At 30.4% G+C, this 21,130-nt stretch overlaps 1 protein-coding gene across 1 annotated transcript in view; it reads right to left on the bottom strand.

The window, feature by feature from the left end:
* Nucleotides 1-18,745, bottom strand: part of SI (sucrase-isomaltase) — an 87,792-nt gene extending 69,047 nt beyond the window's left edge. The window contains exons 1-13 of the mRNA XM_033121483.1: nucleotides 18,669-18,745; nucleotides 15,729-15,846; nucleotides 14,395-14,531; nucleotides 11,893-12,010; nucleotides 11,488-11,597; nucleotides 10,405-10,556; nucleotides 9,064-9,235; nucleotides 7,410-7,509; nucleotides 6,316-6,428; nucleotides 3,431-3,556; nucleotides 2,492-2,623; nucleotides 1,868-1,987; nucleotides 8-121 (exon numbers count right to left, since the gene is read on the bottom strand). Of these exons, the coding sequence (XP_032977374.1) occupies nucleotides 8-121; nucleotides 1,868-1,987; nucleotides 2,492-2,623; nucleotides 3,431-3,556; nucleotides 6,316-6,428; nucleotides 7,410-7,509; nucleotides 9,064-9,235; nucleotides 10,405-10,556; nucleotides 11,488-11,597; nucleotides 11,893-12,010; nucleotides 14,395-14,531; nucleotides 15,729-15,846 (1,512 nt within the window). The 5' untranslated portion in view covers nucleotides 18,669-18,745. The remainder of the gene's footprint in view (nucleotides 1-7; nucleotides 122-1,867; nucleotides 1,988-2,491; nucleotides 2,624-3,430; nucleotides 3,557-6,315; nucleotides 6,429-7,409; nucleotides 7,510-9,063; nucleotides 9,236-10,404; nucleotides 10,557-11,487; nucleotides 11,598-11,892; nucleotides 12,011-14,394; nucleotides 14,532-15,728; nucleotides 15,847-18,668) is intronic.
* Between the last annotated feature and the right edge of the window lie 2,385 nt (nucleotides 18,746-21,130).

The raw sequence follows: 21,130 nt of genomic DNA, 5'->3' as shown, positions 1-21,130 counted from the left end.
TACTTACAATCCAAAGTCCATCGTATTTCACTTCTCTATGGAAAATGCTGCATTCATTTGCCCACCAATCAATGCAATTTGGATTAGTGAAATCTGGGTATACTGTCAATCCTGGCCATACCTAGAAGAACAGATCACTCACATATATACATAAATTGAAAGAGAGATAGATAGGTAGATAGATAGATAGATAGATAGATAGATAGATAGATAGATAAGAATTCAAAATAATTGATTGGAGAATAATAATAAAAAACATTAAACTTATTATATTATACTTCTTTAGGTATATACGATCCATGTACCATCTATGTTTACAATAATCTCAGGACTATTTTAGAATGCATTTAGGGGAAAGTAAAGTACAGAAAGAAAGAGGAAGAACATGTAGCATTTATGAAGGGAAAAATAGAAAACCATGGGATGAGGCTGTTATGTTGTCTTCAACTAAATTTATTTCTAGCATCCTAATAGGATAGGTTAAAAAAACAAACATATAATATATTCATTGTATGATAAAAGAAAGTACATTGGTTAATTTCCAAAGGTAACTGCTTCCAAAATTTCAAGTGAAAAACTCCTTGCATATTTATTTTTTTAATTTAACAAATACAAATATGAAATTTATTATGTGCTGGGCACTGTTCCAAGCATTTTTATAACTATTAACTCATTCTTCACTAGAACTTTAGGAGATAAGCACTATTTTTATCATCACTTTACATATGAGGTAGGTACTATAATCAAAACTATTTTACAGATGAGAGAAGAGATAAACAGGGAAGTTAAATATCTTGTTCAAGGTCACACCACTAATAAGTGGGAGAGAAGGAATCCAAACCCAGGCAATCTCGTACTGGAGTCTATGCTATTAAACACTACACATATTATGCTGCCTCTTTATGATTTATGCTTCTTCAAATTGTTTGACTTACATATTACTTAAAATGATGACATTAGTCAAGAGGAATTAAATTTCAGATAAATTGGGATAGATAATAGTTTCATATCCCAATTATGCACATTGGCCTCCTGATCTGTCCACACCCAACAGAGCAGATCTTAGCAAAATGTATTATTTGGCTGATTCATTGGCTTTATGGAAAGGATAATCAGTTTTGTTTTCTGCTGGAGCTCATAACTATTAGAATAACTTTCAACAGAAATTTTAACTTTGATAAGTGAGAAAAAATATGGGGGTTAGCGTGTCTGTCAGTATTTTAAATAATGCCATAATAAACATGTTTTCATAAATTCATACTTTTTCTTGTTTTATTCCTTTTGCTAAATTACAGAAGTGGAACTACCAAGTCAATGTATATGCCATTATCATTTTTGATATGTCTTACAAAGTTGTCTCCAAAAGAATATTTACCCTGGTTAAAAATTTTGCATTTGGGAGCTAGGTATCTGATTAACTTTGTGATATTAGGCAAATTACTTCAACTCTCTGAAATTCACTTTTTCACCTGTACATACAGAATTTTAATCATATCTTTCTTATTATTTTATTGTAAGGATTAAATTTAAACAATAAAACTTATTACACAGGATAATGTACTCCATTTACATATGCATTATTGTACATAAAATTAACAGAACTTTGTAATAATCTAACTTATTTATCATATTTTGTTAGCTTTAATTTTAACTGTGTATAGCACTAAAAGTTATCTGTATTCTTATAAAAACTGTTTTAGAGATACATGGACTATTTCTTCTGTCTGAAATTTCTCTACACAATTAAAATAGAAAATTCCAATTTGAAAGTGAATACACACACGTGTGCACGCACACACACATTCAGAAACGTTATTGGAGCACAATAGATAATCTTCTCAACACTTTAATAAGCACTATAATTTACCTCTCCAATAAGAGCTGTAGTTCCATCTGACTCATTTACCCATACATGTTGTGCATTTCCCCTGGTATAGGTTTCATATGTTGCTCCATTGGCACGATTACTTATGGCAATTCCAGGGTCCTAATAATAGAAGAATTAGGAAAGATCACAAAGAGCAAAGATGCATTAGAGACCCAGGCCAAGGTCATCCACATCCTTGTATTCCCAATTATTTTGTGCAAATGTAAAAGTTAAACAGTGAAAAAGGCTAATGGAAAAGAAAAAAAAAAGATTTATTTGAAATATGGTGTTGGAGGAAAGATCTACAACCACCAGGCCTTCTATAAAGATAAACAGGTGGGTTCCAGAGCAAATTAAGCCTGAAACCACTGAAGGCAAAAATGACAGAACTGAAGCTGTCCTCCTACGGGCATAAAAGAAGCCACAGGCATGAGTCTACAGGAGCTGATCAGGACTGTTGAGTCCAGGACATTGTGAAATCCCTGATTCTTAGGCTCACCAGGAGTCAGAGTTGACTGAATGGCATATAACTTACTTAATAGAAAGAAGAAAAAAATATAGAAAAGCTATTAACTTATAGAAGTATAAATAGTAAAATTGTATTAATGTATAATCAGTCATTACCAGGATGATGACATATTTCTGTCCATGATCATGCAAATCTTCAACAAATTCAGGGAGCCCTTTAAAGGCAACATTATCATAAGTAAAGTCTTTCTTGTCTTCCATATAGTCAATATCAGTGACCTGTGTATCCTAAAATTTAGCAGAATATATTTCAATAAGTAGTACTGAAATAATTGTAATAACTTCCACCTTTAAGTTCAATGAATTTGTATTATAAAGATAATGATTAAAAACATAAACTTAGATTCCTCTTATTTCACTAAAGATGCAATGATACTATTTATAAAACTAGTTTTTCTAATTCTAAAGTACAAAAGCATTATATGAGTACTGACATTTATTTCAATGATGATTATTATATATTATGACATATGCCACTCATTGTATAGAAAACAAAATCCTACACATTATGTAAAATACATTAAATTTGTGTTTATTGAAAAGTATATAAGCTCTAAAAATAATCGAAAACAACTAAATACGATTTTATTCAGCTAAACATGTATTCTGTCATAATGTAACTCATAATCAGTTCTCAAAATTTCACGTACATCTGGGCATTCTGTATGATTATAAAATGTACTTAATCATTGAAAAGCAGCACAATTATATATATACGTATGTGTATGTGTATATATATATATGTATGTGTATATATAGTGTGTATATATATAGTGTGTGTGTATGTGTGTGTGTATATATATATATATATATATATATACACACACACACATGTGGACATTCTGTATGGCTATAAAATGTACCTAATCATTAAAAAGCAGCATAATTATATATATATGTATGTGTGTATATATATATATATGTATGTGTGTGTGTGTGTGTATATATATATAATCCTGACAATTTCCTACATTTATTATTATGTAACAATATTTAAGTTGGTATACATTCCCACAAATACTTTACCCCACTTACAAATGGTATGCCAGCATCGCGATTTCTTTTTACCACTTCTTTCACTACATCAAGTGTCTTGTAATTCCAGCGACTCAGTTGGAATCCAAGACTCCAGTATGCTGGCATTGCTGGTCGTCCAATGAGCTTGAAGTAAATGCACATTTAGTAAGTTTCAATACAGAACATTAAAAACTAATATCAATATGCTTCTTATTCTATCTCTACCACTCATTTCAGTTTAATTATATATTTCCAACAAATATTTAGAGTTTTTGCCATTCAAAAATGGGTCCTGTGTATTCTGTTAGAATTCTGTTATTAAACACTAAGTTTATGTTTTGTCACTCTTCTTTATTTTGTGTCGAAGAATTAGAAAGGTATCACTTAAGAAAGCAGCATTTGCAAAGGGATATATTACTTAGCACGGAAAGTAAAAGAAGAGAATAACAGAATAGCATCAAAGAGACAAGAGAAAAAGGCAACTGTCCAACAATGCTTCCACTCTGTAGCAACAAAATGAATGAACTGAATGACCATCTTGCAAGAAAAAAGATATTTGAAAGTATACAATGTTTTAATAAAGTATACGTTCTACAAGTTTCCCACTCAGTTATTTTATAAGGTTCTTATCTCATTCACACCTAGGCCTTGACTTGTCTCCAAATGAAGCCAAATGAAGCCTCTTCTCCTACTTCTCAGCGGCCCAAGCAGGCTCAGTGTAGGCCCGCAACACAGTATCAGAGTCTCATCACAGCAGAGGACATGATTTTGCATTTTGCATGTGGAAATATGTGTGCAACTGACATTAACTTTTTCCACTAAAAACTGAGTATTATGTTACATTAAGACAAATAATCTTATTTGGCATGATAGATATTCTTTGGTTTAGGCATATACCAAGGATGCCAAAAAAAATCTATACAAGTGGACACATTGGTCAATGTTGCTCAAGGAGTAGTTTGCCATAAAGTCAAATGTGACTTGCATTCATCTTTTGTTATCTGTATATATTGAGTATTACAATTTAAATAGTGTTTCAATTTCTTAAAATGTATATACATTTTTTGACACTGTGTGTGTGTGTGTGTGTGTGTGTATTCCATGTTTTTTCCATCATGTATGTTTAAAAACTACTATGCAATTTTTTTTAAATACTCACATTGGGTTACTGTATTCTATTCAATTTGAGCATTAAATTTATTTTTAAAAATAACATTAAATAAAACTTTCAAAAAAATCAGTGTTTTAAAACTCTATTTGTAAACATTTTAATGATCTGTGAAATCCCTTTAAAGATTGGGACCTGTGATTGAAATTTCTTTGTAAGTGTATGTGTGTGTAGTATTATATATGAGATAAGTTGTATTTCATAAAAGTTTATAAAATACGTATTATATATTGTATTAATTTATATATTATTTATTTTACAATTCTTATGTAGACATTTTCTTTAAAACTATCTGGATATTCAAATTAATTATGTTTTAAATTTTAACACATTGAGACGACTAATAGATTAGTTTATACAGAGAGGACAATATATTTTTCTTCAAACAAGAAACAAAATTTCTTTTGCCTACTCTCTACATAATTTGAGCCTAATTTAAATGTAGCAGTGATTAATAGTACTATATTCTACACCAGTGTTTTATGTTGTTGCTTAAATTCAAATTTCTGGTAGTCTACCCATAAAATTGTGTAAGCTAAATAAAGTATTACTATACTATATGAATGCTTTATTCACATGTCAGGTATGACTCAGACTCAACTATTACCAATCACAGACTTTTCTCAGCATGTAACAGACAAATATCCCAACAAATATTTCACAAATACAATGTTAAATTTCTTCAAAAAATGAGCGGTCCTTTTTTGTTGTTATGATAACAATACACTAAGTCTATATATAGGACAGCCTAGCAGTGGAGTTACGATTTCATATAGAGACTGCAAATTTTGTGTTCTTTTCTGAAATTTACATTTATAAACAGCAATTTGGGAATTGTGAGACATTATAAATTATTCAATTGTGTACAACCCTAGCTACTCTCATTTTAGGCTTTTGGATCCTAATTAAAGACAGTGTTTTACAGTAGTTACTTCTCCTTTGACATTATTTTAGGAAATGGGAATTACATGTCAAAATACATATCAATAAAACAAGATTTTAAAAACAGGCATCACCTTAAATCTTATACCAACAAAAATGATTTATTTTTCAATGATAGCACCAGGGATTATATATGCCAGCAGTTACAGGAGAACAATTATATGGAAAAACTTTCGGAATCAGGCTCAATGTAAGCCCTGGATTCCTCTCCCCTCTAAGGTCCATCTTGTGTGCTCAGGTACACTAGGATATTATTTAACAGGTGAGTGAAAGTCGCTTAAATAGTAACTTTAAAATGTTAGACTTCAGACTGTGTTTCAAAATCTGCCCTTCTTAGCCTGAGTGTCAGAGCAATTTCCCTGGTGTTTGTTTACCTACTGTGCATTAGCAGTAAATTTCGCTAGCCTTCCTCATAATTTGGTTGCCTCTAGGATTTTTATCATAGGGATATATGATATATACATCCATTGCCTGTCCTCAGTCTTGAAGATAAGATACTTTCTTATAAAGAAATCCAACTCCTGAACTCAACTGCCTAGAAGTAAGAAACAATTTTATATCAGAAATATAGATATTTAAATAAGCATAGGCTTCACTGTACAGAAAAAAAAAACACTTACTCATATCTTAAAAATGGTAAGGTTTAAAAATATATTTAGCTAGCAGGCCCCAGATATCTTAAATAAAATCATTTAAATATGCGGACATGTTAGATGAAACAAAGATATGGTAGAAGAGAATTTTATGAAATAGATCTACACAATATATTTTATAAAATGGATTTGAAACACACCTCTTGATACTGTTGAACTACTTGTTCTGGTGTATCTCCTAAAAAGATGTAAAAGTCCAGAATGCCACCAGTAATTCTGTAAGTTACTATTGGAGTAGGCTGGATGAAAATTTCTACAAATAAAAATTGGGAAAGCATATGTATATAGTAAAAAGATACATAGTGATAAAATAATTGCAGTCTCTACTTAAAGTACTTTGTATCAACCACATAATTTTACATTGTTCTTAAATAATTATGAGGAAATACACGATACTAAATATAGGAAGAATACAAAAGAAGAATAAAATGACAATATATATGAGGTTTATGACAAGATATCCCAGATGTTTTTTTTTTCACAGATGTTGGCTATAGCTTCCCTGAAAATTGCATAGCAAGGGACAGAGGATCAATCATTTCACCACAAAAGTATTTATTTCTAAAATTACATTTTAATTAGTTTAATTAAAGAGTCTTTGAAAGATGAAATTATCACGTTAATTTCTGAGGAAAAACATAAAATTTGATTTTTCTCTATGTAAAAATCTGATTTTTCTATATTACTTTCTAAAGTAATCAGTTTGATAACCATATAATATTATTGTTCTTGCTGGAATATTATTGACTCTGTGGCTTTTTGTTCTCACTGATTTTAAATAGGTGTTGCACTCGCCTTAAAAAAACAAACAACAACAACAAAAAAAACCCATAGATTTTACATTACTTGAATTATTACAAACTAAAAAAAATTTCTTCATTCTTTCTATGCCCATATAGACCTTTCTTTCTTTTTTATCTGTAGTGGCAATCTAAATTATTTTAACAAACAAGGCTATGGGAATGGGAATATTCATTTGCATGGATGTTTCAATGTTGCTCTGAAGGGAAAGAAAAGTGCCTGAATATCACAACATAGCCTACTCTCCCCAAAGCAGAGCAATGATATGCAAAAATCCATTGTCTCACTAACTATACAATAAAACTTGCTTATAATAATTTCACATACTAAATCACTAATAATGATACACAATATCTATGATTGGAATAAAGAGTAATTGTAACATTTCAAGATAAATCTCACTTAAATATATTATTAAATAAATTACTCTTACCCATTGCATTGCTGTTCATTAAGAAAACACCAAATGACTTTCCAGAAGTATCTTCAATGCACATGAAAAATGTTTGATGGCCATATAAATTATTATTATTCTATGAGGCAAACATTAGAAAATGAAATTTTTAAGTCTATTTAAAATAAAAATATTATATGTTTAAATTGTAGTTTACAAATTCCAATTGTGTCTGTAATTTACCTCTTACATCTCTATACTAATTTTCTCATACGAAACAGTGTAGCAAAAAAATCTAACATTTTAACTGTAATATAGTAAGATATAAAATCTATACATTATACTATTAATAGTTTACTTACTTGTGCTTATGTTTTATTATGATTAAATTAGTTTTAATAAGCTATTCATAATAGGGTAATGGCATATTTAGCGACTCTGCTCCATGTATGCCCAAGGCACTGCAGGGAAATCCCAGTGATATCCACCCTCACAGAACTTTTGCATATCATTTGTTGAGAGCTGATGAGTAGATGAAATGGTGAGACAAACTAGAAACACACTTATAAGGTAAAAGAAATAAGACTTCTCCCTGATTGGATATGGAAGTTCAAAGGAAAGAATGTGTGGAAAATAGCTATGAAGTTCTCAGCCTGGTAATAATTAGGTGTTTATTACAGATAGTGATGCTGTAATAAACAGCATCAAAGATTGGTAGAATTTATTAGTGGCTCTGTACCAAATGAGTTATTTTAAAATCAACTCTGGGATGGCTGGTTAGCCCAGTTGGTTAGAGAATGGTGCTGGTATCACCAAGGTTGCTGATTTGATCCCCACATGGGCCACTGTGAGCTGCACCCTCCTTAAAACAAACAAACAAACAAACAAACAAATAAATAAATAAATAAATAATCAACTCACTTATTCATTTTTGGGAATGAAATAGCATTGACATTTTTTAAATCACTAACATTTGAGTCAAAGCAATCATGAATTAATAAAAAATAATTTTTTAAATGGTATGGTCTTTGTCCTGAAGGATCTCATATTCTAGAAGCATTGACAAATGCATACACAAATCACACTGTGATGACTTTCATGCTAAAATACGAATAAATGGTTAGAAAGTAAATACTAATTCTACATGGGAGAGTTTGAGAGTTCTTATGAGGTGAAACCTCAGATGAGTTCTCGGTGACATTGTCTAAGTGATAAAGAACATCAGTGTTTAGCACTTACAAAGAGAACCAACCCTTTGTGCAAATATGTGAACTTATAGAAGATTATCATATGTTATGGAAGAGAAAGAAATGTGCATAGATGCCTGATATGATGTCTCATAGATAGGCAGATACCATATCACACAAAGACATGTATGACATGGTAAGAGTTTTGAGTTATTCTAATACAATGACTAGTTATGGATAGGTTGAAGTACAAGAATGGAAGAAAATGAAATAAAACATAAAAATAAAAATAAAAAGAAAATATTCATTAACTGGTAACATCTACTGAAACATTCATAAAATATGTTGGTCACTTACTGAGCTAATTTAGGACTTTGCTATCAATCCTCACCCCTACAGTAAATAAGCTTCTGGATTAGGTATTACGGGAGGGTTTCAAATAGGTTAAAATTACCAACTGCTCCAATATAATGATTTTATTTATAACAAGAAATACAGTTCCTTACATCACCAGGAAGTTGATCCCGGGTAAAAATTGGCCATGTTTTCCAATATAAATCATGACGAAATCTCTTATGAATATGTTCCCCAAGACCATAAATATACTCATTGGAAAGTCTGGTTGAGATCTGTAAATACTGATCAGAGTACACCAGGGGACCGATACTGGTGTCAAACCTGTATCATGAAAGAAATAAATAAATGATCTAGCAATATATAAAATATTCTATTACATAAGGGTCTATGCTGTCATCCAGAATAGCTCATTTTAAATGTTAATCTTTAGCTGCGATCACTTCTTAGGAACACATGAATTACACCATAACAAGAACTTGTTAATTCCATCAACAAAATCTGCTTCAAGATCACCAATATAATCCTTAACATGCACATTCTCTCCCTTAATCTTCATCACAATCCTAAAGTATAACTACTTTTATCAATCCCATTTCACAAATGACACTAATTGGGAAAATCAATTCATGTTTTCTAAGGTGACAAATTGGTAGGCAGCAGAGCCAGATTTCAAACCCAGTTCTGCCTTGCTCCAGAGACAGGGTTTTAAAATACAGTATTATAATGGCTTCCACATTTCTAACATATGTACTAAAATTAAGTTCAAAATCATTTTTCCAAAAAGAAAAAGTTTATGTGTTTTATGCATATCAAATATATGCTTATATTATACTATGTGAAATGTTAAATGACATCTAATAGTTTTGTGATTAAACATAAAGTCAATTGCAAATTACAAAAATATATTTAAGAAAAGTCATTGCTGAGGTTTGCTCTTGACAACTGATTAATTAACCTCTCTTGGAGATGTAAGATAATTTATATTGAAAATTACTAAATTCCTCTCCACAAATATTTCTTATAATACATTCATAATGAAAGCATTCAAGGCTATATTTAATTTAACATACACAAATAAGGAAAGTCCTTTAACATTACTTTGAAAATTATCTCCTCTCTGAATAATAACTATCTGATCCTACAAGTTGATCCTACTGAACATGATAAATAATTGGGAAAGGACACAATAGGTGTTCTAGGTGCACAAAAATATAGGAAAGGCTAAAACTGTATCAGGGATGCTCTCCACCTTCAGCTTTCGTTGGCCCCGATGTCCATTATTTTCCTTAACATTCTTGCACCTTTCATCCACAGGAAATAAAACCGCTTTACCATTATATCTTTACAAAGATGTCCACCTACCCTCTTTGGGGGAGAAAGTTGTTCTCTGAAAATGACTTAAAATTAAGATTCTTCTAATTCTATGATAATAGAATAAAATCAAATAGCTATTTAAACTTACATAAATGTAAAGTAAAATAATTACTTACAAAGTTCTCTTATTGCTTTTTCTAATAACTTTGAGGCTAAATGGATTTTCTGTAACTTGCACATCATACAGTGTATCAGAAGCTGTGGGACCATTAAATTCTTTTACAAACTGATGAGGAACTTCATATCTTCTATTATTGGGATCAGTAATCTGCAAAGATTTAAACAAATTGGCATATACTTGATTCAAAACTGTTATTTAATTGTCCAGTTCTGAATTAAGTATTAAATGCAAGTTCCTAATAGCAAGTAATACATTTAATAATTTCATAAATGAGCTATTAATCTAGTCATAAACTTAATTTTAATACATTAAATAGCTGTGCACAGAATTAACTGTATAAATTGTTAAAGAATAAATAGAATTAGTTGGTTATACAGGACTGTATATAAAATATTTTTATTGACTGATGTAAAAAAATAATGATAATATTACAAAATATTGATTCTTGAACACTAGGTTTTTGTGAATTTAATTATCCTTGTTGCTTTTCAGTGTTCACTGCCTTAGAAGTACCACAGGGATTTTCTATTCTATTTTCATCAAAATCTCTTAATTCCTGTGAAATTGTCACTAAAAACATAATGTACAAAGAATACGGTGTTGTTTTCACTTCCACATCCAAAAGACCATACTAGTAAACTACTTGTAACAAAACCCCACAGAAATTAGTTTCTTTAAAATCACGAGTATAAGTGATACTAATGAAAAAAAACTGGTGAATGTCACATTTATACAGCACAATTAACACTTCTCAAATTAAATTTTAAACTAATCCTTAATCATAGTCTGTAGCTGAAATAATAAAAATTACTAAAGTTTATTGAGTGTTTATTCTTCTCATGATACTATATCAAATGTTTTATATTGAACTTATTATCCAATTCTCCTAAAATAACAGCCAGAGGAACTATTTCTTACATATGAGTAAACAGGTTCAGACAAGTCGAGTAACTAGTCGTTAGTCCTTTGCTTTGGAATAAGTATTTCTTGAGAAAGAAAATGTCTAGGTAGGGTGAAGAGTATGCTCATAAGGTGCCTTTTATTATTAAGTCTTTTATAGAAATCTCCAAAAACAAACCTTGAACCGCAAACGATTGGGTGTCTGACTTTGTGTTGTGAAGAGAACAGTGTTAATGTCATTTCCAAAGAGGGTAGGTGAAGGTATCCTGTTTAGTTTGGCTTCAAGTCCTTAAAGAAAGGGAAAAAATTATATTAGTGATGTCTTTATTTATAAATATTAATAATTATTAAATATATTTCTTATTTATAGTTTTATTGCCTTTATCACAAATAATGACCTTTTTAATTTGGAAGATACAATCATGAAAAAATAAGTCCTTAATATAAACAATCTAAATATTTTTGTATACATACTTTCCATTTGATTCTATTTAAGATATTTTTAAAAGAAAAATTTAACACATGATTCTTTCATTCTATTTAAATATATTATATTGGATCATCACAACAGAACAATTCTCACCAGTATTTGTTACTGTAATTTTCTCAGCATTATAGCCATGGTTATCTACAAAGAAGCACCAAGGAATACCAGAGTTATTCCATGGCCTCCAGCAGCAACCTCGCATTGCACAGATGGCCTGATAAAACATTTAAAAAGGAATCATATGATTAATACTATTATCATATGTGTCAGTCTCTACTTTTTAAACATTCATTCATTCAAACATTTACTTGAATTTTTAAAAACAAGATTATTTCTTCATGTACATAACATGTTAAAATATCACTTATTTCACTTGGGATAAATAGATATTTGATGGATTGAATTAATTACACCCTATCAAAGACTGATGCTCTGAGTTGTGATTTATCAAATTCACATACCAGTGCACATTATTGTAAGCTCATGTATTTTAAAAATTCCTGCCCTCTGGGTAATTATAATCTATTCTGTTGTCATACAGTCAATGCAAAAGAACTGAAATATTTATGGGTACAAATTATGTATCAAGCTGCACATGAGGCTATAAAGAAGAATATATGGCCCTACATAAAATGTTTAAAGTATTTATTTCCAGCTAATTATTAGTTCAATATTTACTTAAGTTATTTAAACTAGTGTATGTGCCAGCTGTTCCAACCAGTTGCTGCCATTACATGCAATGGAATGAAGCAAAATACTGGATTCTCAGTAATTTTATGATCTATATGGAAAGATTGTGTGAAGTAGAAGACAAATTGTATACGGTTATGTAAAAAGTTGAGCCATATTATGATGTTATGTGTTAACATGGGTGTAATTAAAAATCTACTTAATAGTTACACTTAATACTGTGACCACTTCCTACTTTGAAAACCTATAGTTTTTATTTTAATGGCTATTTGCCTTGGGAAAAAAGTGAAAAACTCCACTTTTAGTAGCTGACTTGTACATGTTAACTTCTCTCCTATTTAATATCAAATTAAAATGGCATCAGATACACATGCATGTGTGCGTGTGCACACACACACACACACACATACACAAACATATATTTTGCGAATAGAAATATTCCTTTTGGAATCTAAAGTATTTGTGACTTTTAGTCAGGTAATTTTATCTCGAATTATATAACTTATAGAAATACTTCCAGCAATACAAAGAGATAATTGTATAAAAATTGTCATTCACAATAGTCTTTATATTTTTTAGTGTTGGTACAAAATGAGAGGTAGAATTAGACATACTGATATGTAAAGGTGTAAAAGTGCTAAGTTTTAAAAACAAGAGATAAGCAAATTATAATCATACCTTGCTAAAATTATACATATATATATACATACATATATATACATATATATATACATACATATATATATATGTGTATATATATATACACATACATATATATGTATAATTTTAGCAAGGTATGATTATAAGGTATAATGTATACATATATATAGGTAGTAAAATGGAGTTACAGGAAATTCCTCCAAACATACTGTACTAGTTTCCTACAGCTCTCATGACAGCTATGAACAGCATGGTTTGAGTCAAAACAAATTTATTCCCTCACAGTTCTGCAATCTAGAAGTCCTAATTCAAGGTGTTAGCATAACTGTGCTCTCTCTGAGGCTCTCGTGAAGGTTTCTTCCTTGTCTGTTCCTAGTTTCTGATGGCTACTGGCAATCCTGAGCATTCCTTGATTTGAACATACATTATTCCAATCTCTACCTCCATCTTCTCATGGCCTTCTTCCCTGTGGTTCTCTGTATATCATCCCTTGTCTTATAAGGACACCAGCCATTGGATTTAGGGCCCACCCTAATCCAGTATGAACTCATTTAACTAATTACATATGCAAAGACCCTATTTCTAAATAAGATCACATTTGAGACTCCAAGTAGATGTAAATTTCTGTAGGACACCATTCAAAAAAAACAAAATATATATATGTATATATATATATATATATATATATATATATATTTAATGTATACCCCATTGTTTATATTCGTATATTAATAATTTGGGTTTATTTTAACTTTCTCTATTTCAACTTCTTGTCTCAAATTACCAAATCATTAAAAAAAATAATTTTCAAAAAAAATCTGCATTATTTTATTTTTTTAATAGATACTTCTTAATGCTATCATTTCAAATACTCAAATGAAGTATAGATATTCTCTCTCAAATGTTCTATATTGTCAAAGGTAATACTTTTTATTTTTTTTAAGAAGTCAATTTGAGAGGATAAAATTTTAGGAATGTTTATAAAATTAACAAGAGCTTGTCAAGTATGGAAAATATTAACTTTTTAATTTCAATTGAACATAGATACAGAAAAGCAAGTTCAATAATTTTTATTATGTTTTATCTGTTTATACAGAACTATAATAAGAAGAAATGCAGACTACTTACTTGATGGTTGCATCTTTAAAAATATGGGACCTGATCTAATATTGAGCAATTATATTAATATAATTATTACAATATATATCTATTCATAAAAGAAAAAAAAATTAAAGACTTGATGCAGACCTGTGTTGGAAATTGTTCTGGAATGCAGTTTATTCTCTCATTGATAGGATCATTGAGCTCACTCGGACATTTTCCTGAACTAGGATACACAGTGGTTGTACGAGTAGTAGTTGGAGTTGTAGTAGAATCATTACTTTCTAGAAAAGAAAAAGGTCAATGACATATAACATGGTACAAAATCATCTTTTTCGTATTTTTCAAGTAATGAATACTTTACATTAAAATAATACATGAACTTATATATATAATGAAAATAAAAATAAATTTGGCATTAAAATAGAATGCACAAATTCAAATCCTAGTCCTCAAAAGGAAAAGATTCGAATGATCTTTAAAAATTGACTATGCCTCTGATGACTCTTTTCTTCAGAAAAACAAAATATATTCACAGAAAACCTTGAGGTATATTCCAAAGGAAACAAAATGCACATTCCCACCATACTTACAATTTGTGTTTATAGATGAAGAAAGTAGATGAAGAAACATGGATGGGAAAAGAATTAAAGGAGAACATAGAAGTGAAAAGAAGAGCAAACAGGGAATAAAAGAAAAGTAAGTCCCAACTCTATATAATAAAGAGTAACTCTCTAGCAATCAGATATGGGTAAGATAAATTGATTGCTTCACAATGTAGTGAGCTTTTGGTTTCCTGGAAAAAGGTAAAACAAAAGACTAACAACTGTAGAAAATCCTAACTCTGGTAGTCAAGAGAGATTGCTGAAAAAAAGAGAAAGTAGATTAGGTGAACCAGAGTAGTATGATCCACTATAAATTAGGACAGAATAATTTAGAAAAAAAGATAACCACCACAAGCCTTGTTTCACCTCCCCGCCCCCTCCTTTTTTTCTTATACAGCCTCTTTCCTTAAAAAAAAAAAAAAAGAAACGAGCCTAAAACAAAGAGGTTATTCCCCCAAACCCACCCCACTGAACCATCTCCCCCCACCCCGACCCCTCAGTTTTGCAAGTTTCTGAGAGCCAGAACTAACTTAGGTCTGCCTACTAATTAGAAGAACCTCACAGTTCTTCTAAACAGTAAGTTTATTCCACCTTCCATTAACAGCTTGATCCTTTTGTCTCTTTGCTGTTTCTCAAGCAGCATAATGTGAGGAAGACAATTTTTGCCAAAGCACATAAATCCTTAATTACAAAGGCTCTTCATTGAAATCACTAGAATATTATGGATAAAAAATGTTTTGAGTAATTATGAAACTTACCCAAGATCTTTCTTCATATTTCATCTCATATAGATTACTTTTCCAAATCCGTAACTATCATGGCATAAACTTTATCTTAACTTCACTCTAATGTTTAAGTATTTTTAACATTACTTACCATCAACAGCAGGTGTCCTAGTCGCTAAAACAGCAACTAGGGCAATAGCTATTATAGTAACTATAGAAAAGAGGACCATCAGGGAGATTTCTAATCCACTAAATTTCTTCCTTGCCATCTAAAGAAAGAAAGAAAAGGAATATATGGTTGAAATGTAAATATGTATACGGACAAAAAGCCACCATCATTATCATAAAATTCATTCCTTTGCTTTTAACTAAGCACAACACAAGCAGAGCTGCAAACAGCTTATGCTAAGTGAAATAAGTCAGACAGAAAGAGTCGAGAATCATGACTTCCCTCATTGTAGGATATAAAACTGAAAGCAACAAAGAAAAACAAACAAACGAACAAAAGACTCATACACATAGACAATAGTGGTTACCAAAGGGTAAGAGGGATGGAGGAAGGGAGAAGGGGAAAAAAGGGTCAAATATATGGTGATGGGAGGAGAACTGACTCTGGGTGGTAAACAGACAATGCAAAATATAGATGATGTATTATAGAATTGTATATGTGAAACTTATTTTATTAACCAGTATCACCCTAATAAATTTAATAAACAACTAAAATAAAGAAATAAATGTATAATATAAAATAATATACATTGGAATAATGCAAATAACACATTCAATTTTAAATAAAAGGAGTGGATTCAGGATGTGCATTATTGTAGTACGAAGATGGAAACAAAGAAAATAAAAGATCTTCAAGCAGATGTGTCTTGCTCTCTCATTTTGGAGCATTTTTCAAGGCAAACAAACCTCACATTTGCACTATGTTCCTTAATTCTCATAAATACCCATTATATAAAGGGAATGCTGTTATTCACATTTTACTCATTAGGAACTTTAAACTTAGAGAAAATAAGTAATTATTCTCAAAGTCAGACAATCCAGTTCTCCCTACTCTAACTATTGTCTCCCGATTTCCAACAGTTTTCTTATAACCAAACTGTGGAATGACTATAAATATAAATATGTGTGAAAGGATGTAAATATAAATATGTGAAAGTGAAAATATAAAATATTGCAAAAAATAATATGTATTGTGTATATATGCTGTATATACTTGGGAGTTATAGCTTTAAAAAAAATTCAAACTATATGATTCTCAAATTCCTTCCTCAAATAGCAAATAAAATATACCAAACTCTCATATCAAAAAATACATATTTATTGTAAGATAACATTATGCATTTGAGTTAACATACAGAGGGTATCTAAATGTAGATTAGGAAGAGGTCTTTTCTAGTAACGGTCTTTAAACTTATTTGTTTAATTTAGTTTTGACCATACATCTCTCATCTTTTCTAGTCTTCAAGTTTTTATGGCTTTTCTGTGTTCTATGATTTTTATATAAATCTTAATTCAGAGACATATGCCCAGATAGGAATTTAGAATACCCATGGTAAATGCTTTAATAAATTCCTGGTTTAAAAAATCAAAATAAATTTTGTCCTCTCACACTAGTCCCTCCTCCTATAATTTTCTATCAGTTCAAATAATAAGTTGCCCCACTCTAAAAACTTATTTTCCCTCTTCCATATCTCCGTTCCACATTCAACTATTCAATTAGTCCTGCTGAATTTACCTCCAAAATATTTCAGAATTATACCATCATCCTATGCCCATAACTACAACTTCTTTTTTGGATAACGTGTCCTCTTACTTAGCACATGCCATTTAATCTTCCTTCAATCCTTCCATATCTGCTCTTCCAGGTTAGTTCCAATTTACACCCATTTCCAATGTCATGTCCTTTGTGAGCCCTTTCCTACTCTTAAATACAAAGTAAATGCATACTTTTTCCATTTTACCATGGCACAAAGTATATCTATTACAATTATTATGCATATGTTAATTTCCTCTGTTGGATTGTTGTATTCTTAACAGCAAGAATAGTGAAAGTAGTTCAGAGCCTGACATTGAATAAGTACAAGCTTAATTTTTTAAATATATCTTATGAATTAATATTTAAAGATTGCAATCATGTAATTAACAAATATGTAAGCTATTTGTTTCATCGGTAATCTTCAGAGAACCTAAATGTAAACTAAACTTTACAGGTGATATATGAATCTGTTTAGAAAATGAAACTTAATTGCTCAATGTTATATGAGAAACAGTTGCAATTAATATTTAACTTTACATAAGTTTAAGTCTCAGTCAAAGTAATATCTTAGTTTGGCATCAAGAAGTCAATAAAAATGATTGTATTTTTCTTTTATTAAAGAAAATCTAAAAATGCATACTGTCATGAAGCAAACCCTCTTGTATCTAGAAAATGAGAACCAAATTAATGTACTAAAATTAACATACTCATGAGCACTCACAATGAATACTGAAAGTGTTCATATGCTGTAGGTGGTGATTACTGTGATCATATTTTAAATCACAACAATTTTAAGAAAATATTTTTGGAAAAATTATGTATTGATGACCTTTCTCTGTATATTTATTTTCAAAATCAGTAAAACTTTATTAGATGGTAGTTTGTTGACTGATCTTTAAAAGATTTACTAGAAAATATTAAGTATTTTACAAATTCAGCGTTCTACTCTGCCTATGTATTTTTTCTTAGATAAAATATATTTAGTCATACCACAGTAGAGCATTTCCCAGTATTTCAAAATAGATTTATCCTATTTTATTTCATATAAAGCAATTAAACTAAACCTGCTATGATTCCACTTAACTATGACAAAAAGCAAAATGAAAAGCTGGACAAAAAAAATATTCTCATATCTTAAAAAAATTAGAAATGGTTTCTCCTGTTTTAGTACAAGGGGCTATATATTTAAAATAGCAAATGAAAATGTGTTATCTTGGCTATTTTAAACAACTGCAAATACACAAGAATATTGCTAACATAAACTAAAGACATACAAAATTACTAGGAAACATGAAAATAACAAAGACATATTATCCATAAACTTACCTTATTTCATAGCCTGTTCTGTTTGCTATGTTGTACCAGAGCTGGGTGAGGCTGCCAGAGTAATGATAGTGGAAAACTGCTCAGGTATATATTGAGCTACTCATAAAGTTTTACTGCATTCTCAACCAGCCTATCAGTACTTAAACTTATGCTCATATGCAATTATAAAAAGCCTTAACCCTGAAAATAGTTCAGGTCCATATTTCTCTCTGAGAATCTAATTTAATTAATAATTATGCTTTCAAATAGTCTTTGATTTCTGTAAGCTATGAACTAGCCTAAGAACATAAAAGTATTTATTTGTATTGTTTTTTCTCTTTTCAAAATTTTACTTCTTTCATTATTTGGGTGTTGTTTTTAAGAACAGTTTTATCTCGTATGAAACTTAACTCTCACTGGAAAGTAGAGAGCTGGAATTTGGAAAACATTTGCAGGACCTAACAATTGAGAGACATTGCATAAAAAGCAATGATTAATTAAAAGTCATCTCCTGTGAGGCATTATTAATCTTAAGGTTGAAGAACTTACCAAATCCATAAGAATACAGTGTAAAGTAGAGATATCCTGTTTCCCTGAAAATAAGACCTAGCCGGACAATCAGCTCTAATGCATCTTTTGGAGCAAAAATTAATATAAGACCGGGTCTTATATTATACTATATAAGACCCGGTCTTATATTATAGTAAAATAAGACCGGGTCTTATATTAATTTTTGCTCCAAAAAGATGCATTAAAGTTGATTGTCCGGCTAGGTCTTATTTTCAGGGAAACGCGGTATATGAATAATCCAGAAATAAAATCAACATTTTATTAATCTATTTATTTATTATGTAAAGCACTAATGTAGCAAAAGTATATTGTAAGCAATTACCATTTCATATATCAAATCTATAGTATGAATTATGCTACTAGTTTAAGCTAGTATAGTGTTTATGAGCAGAGGATTCAATGTAAAAGAGCTGGGTACAAATGCCAGCTGTACTACATACACCTGAAAAACCGTAGGCAAATTTGTTACTTTATTTAAGCCTAAATTTCTTTATCTACAAAGTGGAAATAAAAATACCTATCCAAAAGGTCATTGTGGGAATAATATGAGATAACATAATTTATTACTACTGCAGATCTGCTATCATGAAAAGATTCAATGTGACTCTGAAACGATTCGTATCTAAATTCTGTACATAATCTGGCTATTATCTTTTTAAAGGAATATATATTTTTAAAAATGTGTTCACACAGAGTAGAGCAACTAGTTTTTATAGGTGACCTGAATGAGTTTAAAAAGAAACAATTAAAAAAAATGTATGCATGAATTACTCTAAGACTCAGGGGAGATATAAAGAAGAACTTCCAGTATATAAAGAGCAGTGATATGAAAATGAGATTAGAACCATTCTGGAATGGCCATCATGGGCAGTACTAGTCCCGTGTAATAAAAATTATAAGTGATTTATTCTCTATTCACGGATCACATAGTTATACATGTGGAAAATCTCATTAAATCTACCCAAATCTAGAACCAAGATGTGAGTGTAGCAAGGTGACAGGATATAAGCTCAACATGCAATGTCAATCACGTACCTATATATAACAATTGGAAACTGAAACTAATAGATAGATAGATAGATAGATAGATAGATAGATAGATAGATAGATCGATAGATATAGAGATATAGATATATAGATATCTAGATAGATAGATAGAGCTATATAGAGCTATCTATCTAAAGTGCTACATACTTCATTGCTGAATATCACTATGGTGACCTTCGAAGAACTCCCCTTGGGATGCTATGCACTGATGTCAACCTCCACCCTTCAAAGCAATTTTGGAACTCTTTTTATGGAATAGCCATCAGATCTGTCGTCATATTACCCTTAATGTCCTGAATGTCATCAACATGTCTTCCTTTCAATATTTCCTTTATCTTTTGGTAAAGAAAGAAGTCATTGAGGGCCAGATCACAGTTATTTGTTTACTGGCTAAAAACTCCCTCACAGACAGTGCCGTGTGAGCTGGTTTATTGTCATGATGTAAGAGCCATGAATTGTTGGTGAAAAGTTCATTCAGGTCGTTTAACTTTTTCACGCAGCCTTTTCATCACTTCCAAATAGTAAACTTGGTTAACTGTTTGTCCAGTGGGTACAAATTCATAATGAATAATCTGTCTGATATCAAAAAAGGTTACAACGTCATTACAACAAGTTTGCAAACTTAATTGTCACACCTCGTAGCTATCTATACATATAGATAAATAGATAATTTATCCTTAAATGGATAACTTACCTATCTGTAGATAAATGGATAATTTATAATAGCATGAAAAATGAGTACTTGGGTATAAATCTAACAAAATATCCAGAGAACATCTATTCTGAAAACAACAAAATGTTGGTAAAATAAGTCAAAGATCAAAATAAATGGAGATAAACCATATTTATGGAGTATGCAATTCTAT

This window comes from Rhinolophus ferrumequinum, chromosome 2 (genome assembly GCF_004115265.2).
Source record: "Rhinolophus ferrumequinum isolate MPI-CBG mRhiFer1 chromosome 2, mRhiFer1_v1.p, whole genome shotgun sequence".
Taxonomy (NCBI): Eukaryota; Metazoa; Chordata; class Mammalia; order Chiroptera; family Rhinolophidae; genus Rhinolophus; species Rhinolophus ferrumequinum.
Note: the sequence above shows the minus strand (reverse complement) of the source record. Positions and strands in the feature narration are given on the sequence as shown.